Source organism: Bos javanicus, chromosome 23, assembly GCF_032452875.1.
Source record: "Bos javanicus breed banteng chromosome 23, ARS-OSU_banteng_1.0, whole genome shotgun sequence".
Taxonomy (NCBI): domain Eukaryota; kingdom Metazoa; phylum Chordata; class Mammalia; order Artiodactyla; family Bovidae; genus Bos; species Bos javanicus.
Genome location: NC_083890.1, coordinates 19819244 through 19835240, shown reverse-complemented (window position 1 = coordinate 19835240; position 15997 = coordinate 19819244). Strand labels below are relative to the sequence as shown.

General features: G+C 40.9%; 1 protein-coding gene across 1 annotated transcript in view; it reads left to right on the top strand.

The window, feature by feature from the left end:
• LOC133236356 (24-hydroxycholesterol 7-alpha-hydroxylase) overlaps positions 1–15017 on the top strand; it is an 85660-nt gene extending 70643 nt beyond the window's left edge. The window contains exons 11-12 of the mRNA XM_061398346.1: positions 6526–6613; positions 13814–15017. Of these exons, the coding sequence (XP_061254330.1) occupies positions 6526–6613; positions 13814–13885 (160 nt within the window). The 3' untranslated portion in view covers positions 13886–15017. The remainder of the gene's footprint in view (positions 1–6525; positions 6614–13813) is intronic.
• The last annotated feature ends 980 nt before the right edge of the window (positions 15018–15997 follow it).

Sequence of the window (15997 nt, the reverse complement as noted above, 5' to 3'; positions counted from 1 at the left end):
CCTCCATATGGAGTTGATCACTCCGGGCCACAGTGCTCGCTCCAGTCCCCGGATCTCCGTAGCCCTTTTGTCTCCGCTTTTATCTCACACTGTTACCTTCCCCATCTCTCCGCGTGCATTACTAGCAATGTGATCGTCGAGTCTGGGTTTCGTAGGGCTTTGTGCGCTCAGTGTGTGTAGGTCTCCTTGAGCATTTATTTACAAATGGGGAAAACATGCAAGTACTCAGTATTTAAGGAATTTTCAACATGTTTATATTTTAATGAGCTTTATTTGTAGATGTGCAATGTTGTTCTTGCAAGTGTAAAAAATAAATCTGTGATAAATAATATGCCTCATTACTTTCACTGTTTTGACATTAGAAGTATTAAGAAAACATTCCTAGCATGAGCATAGCTCAACTTGCTTCTGAAGAGCTTTTGTAAAAATATGGATTTATGAAGCTCTCTTTCTTTGGAGTAAAAACCTTTAATGTCACAGAGATGTGTATGTTAGTCCCTAATATTTTAGACATCAGAACAAAATTCAGTAACAGGGTAAAGGCTTGTAAACACAAATTGCTTTTTGCCATTTCAAAAAAAATTAACTTCATTTTAGTGAATAACTGAGGTAGTAATTCTGCTAGAATATCCAAATATTTGGAGAAAATAAGAGTTTTAGCACATATTATTTTATTACCTGTTTTATTAACTCACCTTTTCTTTAGAATATCCAAATGTTTAGAAATGATAGTAAATATGATATTAATATTTATATTATTTCAATACCTAATACTAATTTAATAACTGAACTAGTTTACCCCTCAATAACAAAAGAAGAAAAAATTTAAAGCCTCCCTAATGCACACAATATCAGTTGGTCAAAAACCTAGAATATAGTTTTACCCTAAGGAAATTCAGTTTTATGATTTTTAAGAACATCACAGAGACTAAAATTAGTTCAGAAAATGCTTGCAGGTTCCAGTGGAAAACTATCTTAATGAACTAATAAACATTAGTTCTATTTCTAATCAAAATATACTTAGTGTTTCTAAAATAGTCCAATTTGTGCTCTTAAATAGCCTATGAACTATTTCTTGTTTACATATTTGCATAATAGAGGAAGTATTAGTGGAGGGCCTCTTATGTGTGATAATGTTTAAAGAGCCTTCATTTTCACATAGAAGTATCACTTTTCAGTACAGTTTCTTCACAAGGTCTGTTATACTCTCAGGGTCAAAGTACCCAGCGCCAGCACCTGACTCATTCCAGCCCCTCGGCAGCCTGTTCCTCAGTTCCTCCTGCTCTTCCGGCCCCATCTCTCATCACCGTGCCTTCTGCAGGGAGCTGAGGGCTTTCTTCCCTGCAACAGCCCCACCTCCCCATCAGACAGTCCACAGTCTTTATTATCACAGTGCCTCTCCTCCAGGGACTGGAGAGGAGGGGTGCCAGGCACTCTTTCCCCACGGGGCTGAGTTCAGAGAAGTGCTTCGGTCACAGCAAGCTAAACTTAGAAAAGGGCTAAAAACAGACTTCTAAGAAAATGGGATTTGTTTGGATAAAGGAGAGCCTATAAAACTTTTATAATTCACAAATGCAGAATTAACGAGCATTTTTTCTAGTGCTGCTGGGCAGCTGCTAAAGATCGAGGAGTCACTGCTTATTCTACTGAACGCAAAATGTCAGTGTAGTGATCGTTATCTAAGTCATTTCTAGAGAGGGAGCTGAGGACTGAGAAGAATTGGCTGTTTTATGTGAGCAGGAACTTTAATGTTTCTTCTCACATGTGGGTACTCATTGCCATGGGTTTCCTAGGTGGCTCAGTGGTAAAGAATCCACCTGCCAATGCAAGAGCTACTGGAGACACGGGTTCAATCCCTGGGTCTGGAAGATCCCCCCAGGGGAGGAAATGGCAGCTCCACTCCAGTATCCTTGCCTGGAAAATTCCATGGACAGAGGAGCCTCGCAGGCTGAAGTGCATGGAGTTGCAAAGAATTTGACGTGACTGAGCAACTGAGCACACACCCAAGTGCTCACTGTCAGCCTTTCCCATTAGATCTGAAGGGGCTCAGGCCTCCATGGAATGCTTTCTTCACTGGACTTTGAAGATAATCACTCTTTTCATTATCCTACTCCTCTGGCTACTTCTTAGATTCCTTTGCTGGTCATCCTCACCTGTCTAACCTCTAAATTTTGGACTGCCTCAGAGCTGTCTCCTCAGATTTCTTATTTTTTTCTGTTTAACCTATCCCCTACATGACTTCATCCTATCCCTTGGCTTTATATAATTGTCCGAATAGTGATGACTCTATTTATGTCTCTTGTACCTCCATCCCTGACTGAATCCCCCCAAACACCAGGCTCGTCCCTAGTCGTCACTCACCATCTCCACGGGATGTCTCCAAGGCACTGGTCAATAGCAAGCTGCGACGAACAGGTCCAAAAGTGAGCTCTGAATGATAACTCCTCAACTTGCTCCTCCTTCAGCTTTCCCCATTGCTCTACCCTTGTATTTCCTCAGGCCAAAAACTTGGAATCCCCCTTGATTCCTTCATTAAGTCTTTTTTTTTTTTTTAACTTTACAATATTGTATTGGTTTTGCCATATATCAACATGAATCTGCCACAGGTATACACGTGTTCCCCATCCTGAACCCTCCTCCCTCCTCCCTCCCCGTACCATCCCTCTGGGTCGTCCCAGTGCACCAGCCCCAAGCATCCAGTATCGCGCATCGAACCTGGACTGGTGACTCATTTCATATATGATATTATACATGTTTCAATGCCATTCTCCCAAATCATCCCACCCTCTCCCTCTCCCACAGAGTCCAAAAGACTGTTCTATACATCAGTGTCTCTTTTGCTGTCTCATATACAGGGTTATTGTTACCATCTTTCTAAATTCTATATACATGCGTTAGTATAGTGTATTGGTGTTTTTCTTTCTGGCTTACTTCACTCTGTATAATAGGCTCCAGTTTCATCCACCTCATTAGAACTGATTCAAATGTATTCTTTTTAATGGCTGAGTAATACTCCATTGTGTATATGTACCACAGCTTTCTTATCCATTCTCACGTCTGTCATGCAAACCATCAGCCTATCCTGCAAAGCATATCCAGATACTAACCACGACTCATGACTATTTCCATCATCCTGGCCCATTCAGGTCCAAGTTTTCTGTTGGCTGGAAGATCATAATTGTTTCCAAATCAGTCTTCTTCCATCACCATATATTTTATTCTCAAAGTAGCAGCCAGAATGATTTTTTAAAAACTTAAGTCAAATTTGTTCAAAACTGTCTAATGGCTTTTTGTCTCACAGAAATGAAGTATTTAGCATGCCCACAAAATTAAGATGATAATCAGTCATTCTGCAGAGAATCTGAAGAATAAACATTTGGATATATCTCTTTCTAAAAAAGTCATAATGCAAAGAATTTATTATTGATAGTTACATACATTAATAATCAACAACAATTAAACACCGCTACAGTTTCCAAACAGTGTTTGTGATTTATGCTATCTTCTTCATTTCAGAGTTATACATTATGGATATATCTTAAGGGAAGAAGATATGGTGTGCCCATCATGGCCAGAAATGGACAATCTGATTTGTTAGAAGCTTGACAAAAACTTAATTGTGAGGAATTCTGAACCTGCAAATTAGCAAAATTGCTTTTTCTTGGAATTACTGCTTAATTTGATCCAAATCAGTAAAGATTGAATTGTTCTATTTCATAGGCATTGACACTCCATTGAAATGAATTATCTTTAGCATTTCTAAGTTGTTGTCAGTCTCTAAGTCGTGTCTGACTCTGCAGCTCCATGGACTGTGGCACACCAGGCTCGTAGATAGAATTAAATTTACATCACAAATATTTGTGAAGAACTGATGTATCCAGGTAGGTTCTAACAATACCTGGAGCACTCCAGATTTCATTTGAAATAGAAATACAGGCAAGATGTTTCAAGAATACCAGTGGGAAATAAATCTAATTATCTGATACAAATAGCAGATCATTCATATTCATTCATCCACTCATGCAATCAACAAACGTTGAGGATTCAGTGATAAATAAGACCTGCTTCCTGTTTTTGTGAAGGTTGTGGTCTATAAGGGGAGACAGACATGAAGAAGATTAAATGTAATAGGGTGGGATTGTAGGATAATGGTGTTAATTGAGGGATGTTAAAAGTGCCACAGAAACATAGAAAAAGATGGAAAGATAAGGAAACTGAATCTGCTTTATGGAGGCATCTCCTTCCATCATCGTTCCTTTTATCAGTCAACACTAGATACTAGCAGAGCTCTATGCCCTGTGCTAAGACCCAAGAGTATAATCCCAGGAGAGAGATAGCTAATAAACAATCACAATTCACGCAGTAGATGCAGTGGCTAAAGTGTGCCCAGGGAGCCATGGAATGGGCAGGAAGGGCACCTCAGCCCAGGAGCAAGCAGTCAGGGAATGCTTCCAGAGGAAACTGAGCCTCAGGGAAGAGAAGGGCTTGCAAAAGATGGGATTGCCATTCAGAGAACCTCAAGTATACAGTGTGGCAAGAGCATGGATTTTAAGGAGGAGCTCTGGGGGAGAGGAGGCTGGAGAAATAGGTAGGAGACAGGTCTTCAATGGTTGGCAGTGTTCCCTGCGGCATTTAGAAGGAAATAAGAAGCACTGACAAATGGAATGGGCTTCCCTGGTAGCTCAGCTGGTAAAGAATCCGCCTGCAATTCAAGAGACCCCGGTTCAATTCCTGGGTCAGGAAGATTCCCTGGAGAAGCGATAGGCTATCCACTCCAGTATTCTTGGGCATCCCTGGTGGCTCAGATGGTAAAGAATCTGCCTGCAGTGTGGGAGATCTGGGTTCGATCCCTGGGTTGGGAAGATCTCCTGGAGAAGGGCATGGCAACCCATTCTAGTGTTCTTGCCTGGAGAATCCCCATGGACAGAGGAACCTGGCAGGCTACAGTCCATGGCCTTGCAGATAGTCGGACATGACTGAGTGACTAAGTACACGTGTGTAAAATGAGGAAATGGCAATAAATTTCTGTCTTAGAAAGTTATCTTCAGTAGTAGGGCAAAGGACAGAGTAGAGAGAAGTGATACTGAAAGCAGAGAAGCCAATCTGAAAGCCCAGGTGATTCAGGAATCCAGGACATCAGTAAATGGTGAAGATCTACAGTGGGGAGCAGTGGAGGGCCTAGAGTTAGGGGGATACGGAGAAGGACTGGGGAAGCATTAGGAAGATAAAACAAAAACTTCGGTGCCCAACTGTGCAGGAAGGGTAATGGAGAGTGTTGTTTCTACGATGGCATACAGATTTCTGATGTTGGACTAATCGTACTTATTAGGGGCCATTCCCTCTAAAATGGTCTGCCTCCCCTAAGGAGAGCTCAAAACAACCCACTGGGATGCCAGGAAAAGTGGCAGAATTTCATTTACACTTTTCTCAGTTTTTAAATTTCTGTGTATATATATATGTGTATACAAAGTCAGCAGTAAACTAGTACAATGGTATGTATATACAGTTTTTTAAAAAATATTTGTTTGGCTGTGGTAGGTGTTAGTTGCAGCATGTGGGATCTAGTTCCCTGACCAGGGTTCAAAGCTGGGCCACCTGCATGGGGAGCGCAGAGTCTTAGTCGCTGGACCACCAGGGAAGTGCTTATAATTTATAAATAAATGGGTCTTCATATATTGTAGGGTATGCACAGTATTTTCTTATCAGAGATGTATGATCAAAAACCTTGGAGCCTGAGTGCAGGATTATAGTAGAGAAAAAAATTGGCAGTTAGGGGAAATTTAAAGTGCCTCCAGAATATCTAGGCAGTAATTCCTACAGGACTGTCCTATGGAACTTTCTGAGATCATAGAAAAGTTCTAAATAGGTGTTGTTCGATATGGTGGCCAGTAACTACTTATGGCCATTAAGCACTTGAAATGTGGTTTATTCCACTAAGGAGCTGAAATGTTTAATTTTGATAAATTTAAATTTATTTAAATAGCCTCATGTAGCTAACAGCTACTGTATTGAAAAGGACAAATCTAGAACTTAGAGGAGAGACCTGGAATCTCTTTCATTAAATGCTTCCACTGGCTAAGCACTGTATACACATTTTAAAACACTGTAATCATGCCAGCTCCCTTATGGAGTAGACAGTATTAGAAAAGAGTTACGTTTTTCTTTACTCTGTCCTCTTAATAGTGAAGGTCTATATTGCAAGGAAGAGCACATTTGCTCTGAAATATGAGTAGTTATAGATATTCTTCAGTGTTAGCCACTCAGTCGTGTCTGACTCTTTGTGACCCCATGGACTGTAGCCCGTCAGGCTCCTCCGTCCATGGGATTCTCCAGGCAAGAATACTGGAGTGGGTTGCCATGCCCTTCTCCAGGGGATCTTCCCAACCCAGGGATCAAATCTGGGTCTTCTGCATTGCAGGCAGATTCTTTACCATTTGAGCCATCAGGGAAGCCCATACTCTTTACTGGAAGATATGTATGCATCTTTCAATACCAAGCACCAATTTTATTTTCTTTTTCTTTCAGGTGGCTGGCTCTGTTGGAGATTCAAATATGTATTATTTTAATATTTTATTATTATGACTGCAGTCTTCTTGACCCATTGCCAAAACAGGTAAATCTTTTCAGAATTTTGAGTAGCATGACTTTCAAATTTGAGATAAAGTCTAACTCCTTCATTTTAATTACTGGGTAGGGGCTGACTGATCTCCTCACTTAGGCTCATCTTAACAGTTCGTTTCTGCAGACTGAGAAACATCCCTTTAATTCTAAGTCAATTCTGTGTTCCCCATTATCACAAGACCGGGACCTAATAGTAGTGTTTTCACCACTTAGTGTAGGAGCTCCCCAATGAATTATCCATTTTAACCCTTTTACATGGCCTTGATGTCAGGCTTGTTTCCCTAGAAAGGCATGTCTGTGTGTCCAAAAGTGAGCCATGAGCCACGAATCATAGCCGTTAGTCCACTTGGAAGCAATGACATAGAAGGAAATTAACCCAACAGTGGAAACAGTGAAACGCAATGTGAAGACCATGACCTTTCCCCACCTCTGACCTTTGGCTCTCTCAATCATTTAACTCATTTGTGTTTCTGTAGTTCTCTTCTCTTGGACCAAAGGCCCTCAAACTGGTGTGAGCATCAGAATTAGCTGAGATGGAGGGGGCTTGTTAGAACACAGAATCCTTGGCCCTAGCCCTAGAGCTCCTGATGAGTAGATCTGGCAAAGGGCTTGAGAATTTGTATTTCTGATAAGTTCTGGGTGCTGCTGCCACCACACTTTGAGGACCACTGTCCGAGGAGACAGGGGGGAAGTCCAATTTAATTCCAGGTGTTTGGATGTCCCTTTGAAAACTCTGGATGAAAGGTGCTATTTAATTTAAACTGAGGCTGAAGCTCAGAAATTAAGAATTGCAATCTCAGGGCTATTCACATAGCCTTTTGTGCTATGATTTACTCTTGATATACTAAGGGCTAATATATGGAGGGATAAATAAAACTCCTGGGTGACATTTCAACAGAAATTCTGTAAGTGCATAAATGACACTGAAAATATTATATTGCTCACAAATATGCACATTTCAGCACTTTGCCTTGATTTCTTTTGCACTTCTATTTTGAGTACAAGCAACAGTGATAAAGAGCTCTCAAAATCCAATGATGAAAGGGAAATCAAAACACCCTTCACAAAGGTTTTCAGCTGAGTACAGTTTTGTTGGCAAAATGAAGATCCGGGCCAGGATTTACAGGCACCAAATACTAGTTTCTGATCTTCCAAGTTAAATGTTGCGATATTGCCCAGGACTGACTCAGCATCTAACTATTTTCCCACCAGTCAGAAGACACAGGAAGGCCTTTTCACATCAGAAGGATGTCAAACCACGTGACACATAAAACTGGAGATCAGTCATTTTGACCAGATCCTTAGGCAGGGTTTTTTCCAGCACTTTCTTCCCCACTAAGAATTCTAGTATTTTTTTTTTTTAGATATTTTTTTTTCTCTCTAATTTTATTTTATTTTTAAACTTTACATAATTGTATTAGTTTTGCCAAATATCAAAATGAATCCGCCACAGGTATACATGTGTTCCCCATCCCGAACCCTCCTCCCTCCTCCCTCCCCATACCATCCCTCTGGGCCGTCCCAGTGCACCAGCCCCAAGCATCCAGCATCATGCATCGAACCTGGACTGGCAACTCGTTTCCTACATGATATTTTACATGTTTCATTGCCATTCTCCCAAATCTTCCCACCCTCTCCCTCTCCCACAGAGTCCATAAGACTGTTCTATACATCAGTGTCTCTTTTGCTGTCTCGTACACCAGGTTATTGTTACCATCTTTCTAAATTCCATATATATGCGTTAGTATACTGTATTTATGTTTTTCCTTCTGGCTTACTTCACTCTGTATAATAGGCTCCAGTTTCATCCACCTCATTAGAACTGATTCAAATGTATTCTTTTTAATGGCTGAGTAATATTCCATTGTGTATATGTACCACAGCTTTCTTATCCATTCATCTGCTGATGGACATCTAGGTTGCTTCCATGTCTTGGCTATTATAAACAGTGCTGCGATGAACATTGGGGTACACGTGTCTCTTTCCCTTCTGGTTTTCTCAGTGTGTATGCCCAGCAGTGGGGTTGCTGGATCATAAGGCAGTTCTATTTCCAGTTTTTTAAGGAATCTCCACACTGTTCTCCATAGTGGCTGTACTAGTTTGCATTCCCACCAACAGTGTAAGAGGGTTCCCTTTTCTCCACACCCTCTCCAGCATTTATTATTTGTAGACTTTTGGATCGCAGCCATTCTGACTGGTGTGAAATGGTACCTCATAGTGGTTTTGATTTGCATTTCTCTGATAATGAGTGATGTTGAGCATCTTTTCATGTGTTTGTTAGCCATCTGTATGTCTTTTTTGGAGAAATGTCTATTTAGTTCTTTGGCCCATTTTTTGATTGGGTCATTTATTTTTCTGGAGTTGAGCTGTAGGAGTTGCTTGTATATTTTTGAGATTAGTTGTTTGTCGGTTGCTTCATTTGCTATTATTTTCTCCCATTCTGAAGGCTGTCTTTTCACCTTGCTAATAGTTTCCTTTGATGTGCAGAAGCTTTTAAGGTTAATTAGGTCCCATTTGTTTATTTTTGCTTTTATTTCCAATATTCTGGGAGGTGGGTCATAGAGGATCCTGCTGTGATGTATGTCGGAGAGTGTTTTGCCTATGTTCTCCTCTAGGAGTTTTATAGTTTCTGGTCTTACGTTTAGATCTTTAATCCATTTTGAGTTTATTTTTGTGTATGGTGTTAGAAAGTGGTCCAGTTTCATTCTTTTACAAGTGGTTGACCAGATTTCCCAGCACCACTTGTTAAAGAGATTGTCTTTAATCCATTGTATATTCTTGCCTCCTTTGTCGAAGATAAGGTGTCCATATGTGCGTGGATTTATCTCTGGGCTTTCTATTTTATTCCATTGATCAATATTTCTGTCTTTGTGCCAGTACCATACTGTCTTGATAACTGTGGCTTTGTAGTAGAGCCTGAAGTCAGGTAGGTTGATTCCTCCAGTTCCATTCTTCTTTCTCAAGATCGCTTTGGCTATTCGAGGTTTTTTGTATTTCCATACAAATTGTGAAATTATTTGTTCTAGCTCTGTGTAGAATACTGTTGGTAGCTTGATAGGGATTGCGTTGAATCTATAAATTGCTTTGGGCAGTATACTCATTTTCACTATATTGATTCTTCCAATCCATGAACATGGTATATTTCTCCATCTATTAGTGTCCTCTTTGATTTCTTTCACCAGTGTTTTATAGTTTTCTATATATAGGTCTTTAGTTTCTTTAGGTAGATATATTCCTAAGTATTTTATTCTTTCCGTTGCAATGGTGAATGGAATTGTTTCCTTAATTTCTCTTTCTGTTTTCTCATTATTAGTGTATAGGAATGCAAGGGATTTCTGTGTGTTGATTTTATATCCTGCAACTTTACTGTAGTCATTGATTATTTCTAGTAATTTTCTGGTGGACTCTTTAGGGTTTTCTATGTAGAGGATCATGTCATCTGCAAATAGTGAGAGTTTTACTTCTTCTAGTATTTTTATACCTTTTTCTTTTTGTTTTAAAATACATCTTATTTCTATTTTGACCCTACTAAGAACATTTTTCAAAGAGATGTGACTTCAGTTAGTAAAAAGTACAAGTCTGAGAGAACCCTCGTCTCAAAGGGCATTTCATTTCACAGCTCTTATTTTAGAAAGATCAATTAATATTATTTAATTGTTGGACTTATTTTACTAAGTTGTGAAAGGAGGTGATCAAAAAATACAGGCAATGACTTTCCAATTACCAGGCTCTTATAAGCTGAAGCAGGGGAGGGGCAGTCACCAGGGCATGCTCCAGACACTTTGGCATCAAGTGTAGGAAGATCTTGGGGCTTGGAAACCAGCTCCCCCAAAGGAATTTTCTTGCCACAGTACCCCAAATCAAATGCTAGCATCTCCAATTTTACTTTTGTAAGAGTTTTATTTTACCTCAGTCTAAAGAAAATAATTTAATCTTAATTCTCTCCCAATAAGAACCAAACCAGAAGGAAACTTTGCAAAGCTTTCCAGGATCTGTGATTGGTCAGTTGTGTCCAGATGCTGGCAATGGGAACTATTTCATTCTGAGCACTCACAGGAAGACCCACTTCAGTTCTTTCCCAAAAGCAAGCACATTTTTTGCTAACACAGTGAGGTTTTTCTTTGGCTGATTGGTTTTCTTCTGCTGTGCTTTTGGGAGTAGGGGAATGGATTCTTGGAAAATCTCACAAGATCTATAAATCCCCCTAGTAGAAAAGTACACACTTCTTCATATAAACAATATGATGGACAGATTCAATTTCAGAGAGTCCGTGCAAGTTCTGTAACTCATTCTATCAACTGACCTAAGAATCCGCTTGCTGAGAAACTCTGTGCCCCATTGCATTCAAACTCATGACAAAAAAAACTCATCCTGTAAGTTGGATCACCCTCCTCCTTCCTCACACTCCTCTTCCTCCAACACTCAAAGTTGACAGAACAGGTTGGTTTTCTCATTCAAGCTCCTAAGCTTCAGCATTCTCTTTGCTTTATTTGCAATGAACTGACTTCCCCTCACCCCCACATCCATTCACCCCTTGTTCATAACTAAGATGTAACAGAACCTATCAGAACATTTGGCACCCACAGAATATCCCATTGGACAGTTTTGATCTTCAGTTCAGTTCAGTCGCTCAGTCGTGTCCAACTCTTTGCGACCCCATGAATCGCAGCACGCCAGGCCTCCCTGTCCATCACCAACTCCCGGAGTTCACTCAGACTCACGTCCCCATGAATCGCAGCACGCCAGGCCTCCCTGTCCATCACCAACTCCCGGAGTTCACTCAGACTCACGTCCGTCGAGTCAGTGATGCCATCCAGCCATCTCATCCTCTGTTGTCCCCTTCTCCTCCTGCCCCCAATCCCTCCCAGCATCAGAGTCATTTCCAATGAGTCAACTCTTCGCATGAGGTGGCCAAAGTACTGGAGTTTCAGCTTTAGCATCATTCCTTCCAAAGAAATCCCAGGGCTGATCTCCTTCAGAATGGACTGGTTAGATCTCCTTGCAGTCCAAGAGACTCTCAAGAGTCTTCTCCAACACCACAGTTCAAAAGCATCAATTCTTTGGCACTCAGCTTTCTTCACAGTCCAACTCTCACATCCATACATGACTACTGGAAAAACCATAGCCTTGACTAGACAGACATTTATGGACAAGGTAATGTCTATACTTTTTAATATGCTGTCTAGGTTGGTCATAACTTTCCTTCCAAGGAGTAAACGTCTTTTAATTTCATGGCTGCAGTCACCATCTGCAGTGATTTTAGAGCCCCCCCAAAAATAAAGTCTGACTCTGTTTCTACTGTTTCCCCATCTATTTCTCATGAAGTGATGGGACCAGAGGCCATGATCTTTGTTTTCTGAATGTTGAGTTTTAAGCCAACTTTTTCACTCTCCTCTTTTACTTTCATCAAGAGGCTTTTCAGTTCCTCTTCACTTTCTGCCATAAGGGTGGTGTCATCTGCATAGCTGAGGTTATTGATATTTCTCCCGGCAATCTTGATTCCACCTTGTGCTTCTTCCAGTCCAGCGTTTCTCATGATGTACTCTGCATAGAAGTTAAATAAGCAGGGTGACAATATACAGCCTTGACATACTCCTTTTCCTATTTGGAACCAGTCTGTTGTTCCATGTCCAGTTCTAACTGTTGCTTCCTGATCTGCATACAAATTTCTCAAGAGGCAGATCAGGTGGTCTGGTATTCCCATCTCTTTCAAAATTTTCCACAGTTTATTGTGATCCACACAGTCAAAGGCTTTGGCATAGTCAAGAAAGCAGAAATAGATGTTTTTCTGGAACTCTCTTGCTTTTTCGATGATCCAGCAGATGTTGGCAATTTGATCTCTGGTTCCTCTGCCTTTTCTAAAACCAGCTTAAACATCTGGAAGTTCACGGTTCACGTATTGCTGAAGCCTGGCTTGGAGAATTTTGAGCATTACTTTACTAGCGTGTGAGATGAGTGCAATTGTGTTGTAGTATGAGCATTCTTTGGCATTGCCTTTCTTTGGGACTGGAATGAAAACTGACCTTTTCCAGTCCTGTGGCCACTGCTGAGTTTTCCAAATTTGCTGGCATATTGAGTGCAACACTTTCACAGCATCATCTTTCAGGATTTGAAATAGCTCAACTGGAATTCCATCACCTCCACTAGCTTTGTTCGTAGTGATGCTTTCTAGGTCCACTATAGTAGTGGTTTGCACCATCAACACCATGTTGTCTTATGAACATCAGTAACATGTGTCATAGAAGTCTCACTCAGCAATTATAAATGAGGTGTCAGATATTGGGGGCCAGAAATGTATTGAAAGACCTTTATTTGTGGTATCCTCTTCACCCAGCTAAAGTGAAGGGTGAGTCCCAGGCTCATAGCCGTGGGATATGTGAAACTGTGAAGAAACTGCTATTAGAATAAGGGATTGTACTGATGAACCTATTTGCAAGGCAGCAAAGGAGATGCAGACACAGAGACCAGACTTGTGGACACAGTGTGGGGAAAAGAGAGGGCGGGACAAATGGAGAGCGTAGCATGGAAACATGTACATTACCATATGTAAAACAGACAGCCAGTGGAAACTTGCTGTGTGACCCAGGGAGCTCAAACCAGTGCTCTGTGACAGCCTAGAGGGCAGGGATGGGGTTGGAGGTGTGAAAGAGGCTCAAGATGGACGGGACATGTGTATACCTCTGGCCGATTCATGTTGATGTATGGCAGAAACCAACACAATATGGCAAAGCAATTATCCTCCAATTAAAAATAAATAAATTTCTTTAAAAGAGTAAGGGATTGCCTCCTTTTCTGTCCCTTGAATAGTAGTGTTAATCACTCAGTCGTGTCCGGCTCTTTGTGACCCCATGGACTGTGGCCCGCCAGGCTCCTCTGTCCATGGGATTCTCCAGGCGAGAATACTGGAGTGGATTTCTATCCCCACTCCAGAGGATCTTCCCAACCCAGGGATCGAACCTAGCTCTCCCGCATTGCAGGAAGATTCTTTACTGTCTGAGCTACAGGGAAGATCCATCCCTTGAATAGAAGGCTAAAATTGATGCTCGCCATGGAGAACTCATCAAGTAAAACCGTCCAGCCTTCCAAACCTAAACTCTGCCTTTCGGGAACAATCACACTGACTAAACCTTAGGTCCATACTGTTGGCTTACGTCCCTTAACTTCTATCCTCTTTCTGCATTTCTGCTTTTAGAGTTCTCTCCACTTGGTGGGTGTCCAGCAGCCGGAAGGACGATGCCGGATTCAGTTTAAACAAAGAAAATGATGTCTGCTGGAGGGCCAGGGCCATCTGGAGGAATGACTGCCTCCCATCCAGTAGCCTGGCGGCACCTAGACCTGAGTTTGACAAGAACACGTCACTTAATTTTATTTTAGGATTTAGTTCAAGACAATGTCCAGGTGGCATGTGTATTTGGTATTTTAAGTGTAGACGAAGAATCAGACATTACTCTCACTGATACTGAGGCCCCAGTACAGGGTAAAACATTTCAGTGATCAAAAAAGAGGTATTCTTCAGAAGTTGGCATTGGTTTCATACATTACTGCAACAGTCCCCAACCTCTTTCGCACCAGACACCGGTTTCATGGAAGACAATTTTTCCACAGATCAGTGTGGAAGGCAGAGTTTTCGGTTTCTCCCACCACTCACCTCCTGCTGTGTGGACTGGTTCCTAACAGGCCAGGGCCCAATACTGATTCGTGACTGGGGATCCTTGCATTATTATATCAAAACTTTAAATAGAAATAATGTCATTTGAATGAAATTTTTCATACATTAAATTCACTGTGAGGACAACATACTTTAACTTCTATTTTGAAAAAAAGCTAATAGTCTTAGACTTGAAAGAGTATTAAATAATGATTTCTGGAAAGTTGCTATTTTTCTTAATATGATTCTTAACTAGCAATTGGAATTCTTAAACCACTATTAATTTAATTATTTATGAAACATGTCTAATGCTAAATATATGAAGAAAATGATCACTTTCTAAGACCTGTGAAGTCAGGGATCATGTCTGACACTCATTTCTATCCTCCATTCTGCCTAGGACAGCACTTCTCTATAGGGTATATTCAATATATGTATGTTGACTGATTTATTCATTTGTATTTTAATTAAGACGAAAGCACCCTTTTGATTCAAGGTGTTTATAATTGTAGTTGAAGAGATAATATTTTTCCTAATTTATAGAAGCTCTAAGTGACGTGTCAAGTCAAATAACATTTCAATCTACTACTTAAGACTTTCGCCTGAAATATTTACTATGAAATCCAGAAAAGAAATCCTATCATGTTCAGGGGAAATATATGACCCCAATCACAGTGTGATTTGTCCTCTAAGAGTCAATAAAATGCCATCTGCCTCCTTGGTTTCACAATAAATAAGCTTTGCAGTACGTGTGTCCTCTGGATTATTTGCTCCCCTGTGCTAGAATTATCCCGTGGGGTTGAAAACGATTGCTTACTCATCTGTCTCCCACCAATGGGCAGATGACTCGCTAGGAGAAAATTAAGTACTTTGGAATGCATTAACTCTTTGGGACTAATACAGTGATTTTGAAGCTTAGCTAGCAGCTTGCCGCTTAGCTTAGCAGGCTGGGGGTCTGAGGACTGAAGGGAGTGAAGAAGGCAGTTGAAAATCCACAGGAGAGCTGAGAACTGCGGACCACTACCGGGCAGTTCTTCTAAATATGGCACATGTGCTTCCAGGGAAGGCGTGTCCTCTTCCAAACAGCTGGGGCCCACAGCCAAACATGGTATTTGCAAATGATAGACACTTGAGCTAAATCTGCAGACATTTGGGGCTAGTGTTTATCTCCTTATTATTGTTTGGTAAGGTTGAAGTTAGCTGGCAAGTTTATGCACTTAAAAAAAAAAACTGCCCAGATGTGGGAGATCTATAACCCTTGAAATCAAGCACGGTAAGAGGAATATACTTGGAGGTCCTTATTTCTTTTCCTTTTTTTGGTAAATTAATTATTTTAATTGGAGGCTAATTAATTTACAATATTGTAGTGGTTTTTGCCATACATTGACATGAATCCGCCATGGGTGTACATGTGTTCCCCATCCTGAACCCCACTCCCACCTCCCTCCCCATCCCATCCCTCAGGGTCATCCCAGTGCACCAGCCCCGAACACCCTATCTCATGCATTAAACCTGGACTGGTGATCTGTTTCATATATGATAATATACATGTTTCAATGCCATTCTCCCAAATCATCCCACCCTCGCCTTCTCCCACAACGTCCAAAAGTCTGTTCTTTTTCTCTGTGTCTCTTTTGCTGTCTGGCATATAGGGTCATCATTACCATCTTTCTAAATTCCATATATATGCATGTTATACTGATTGGTGTTTTTCTTTCTGACTTACTT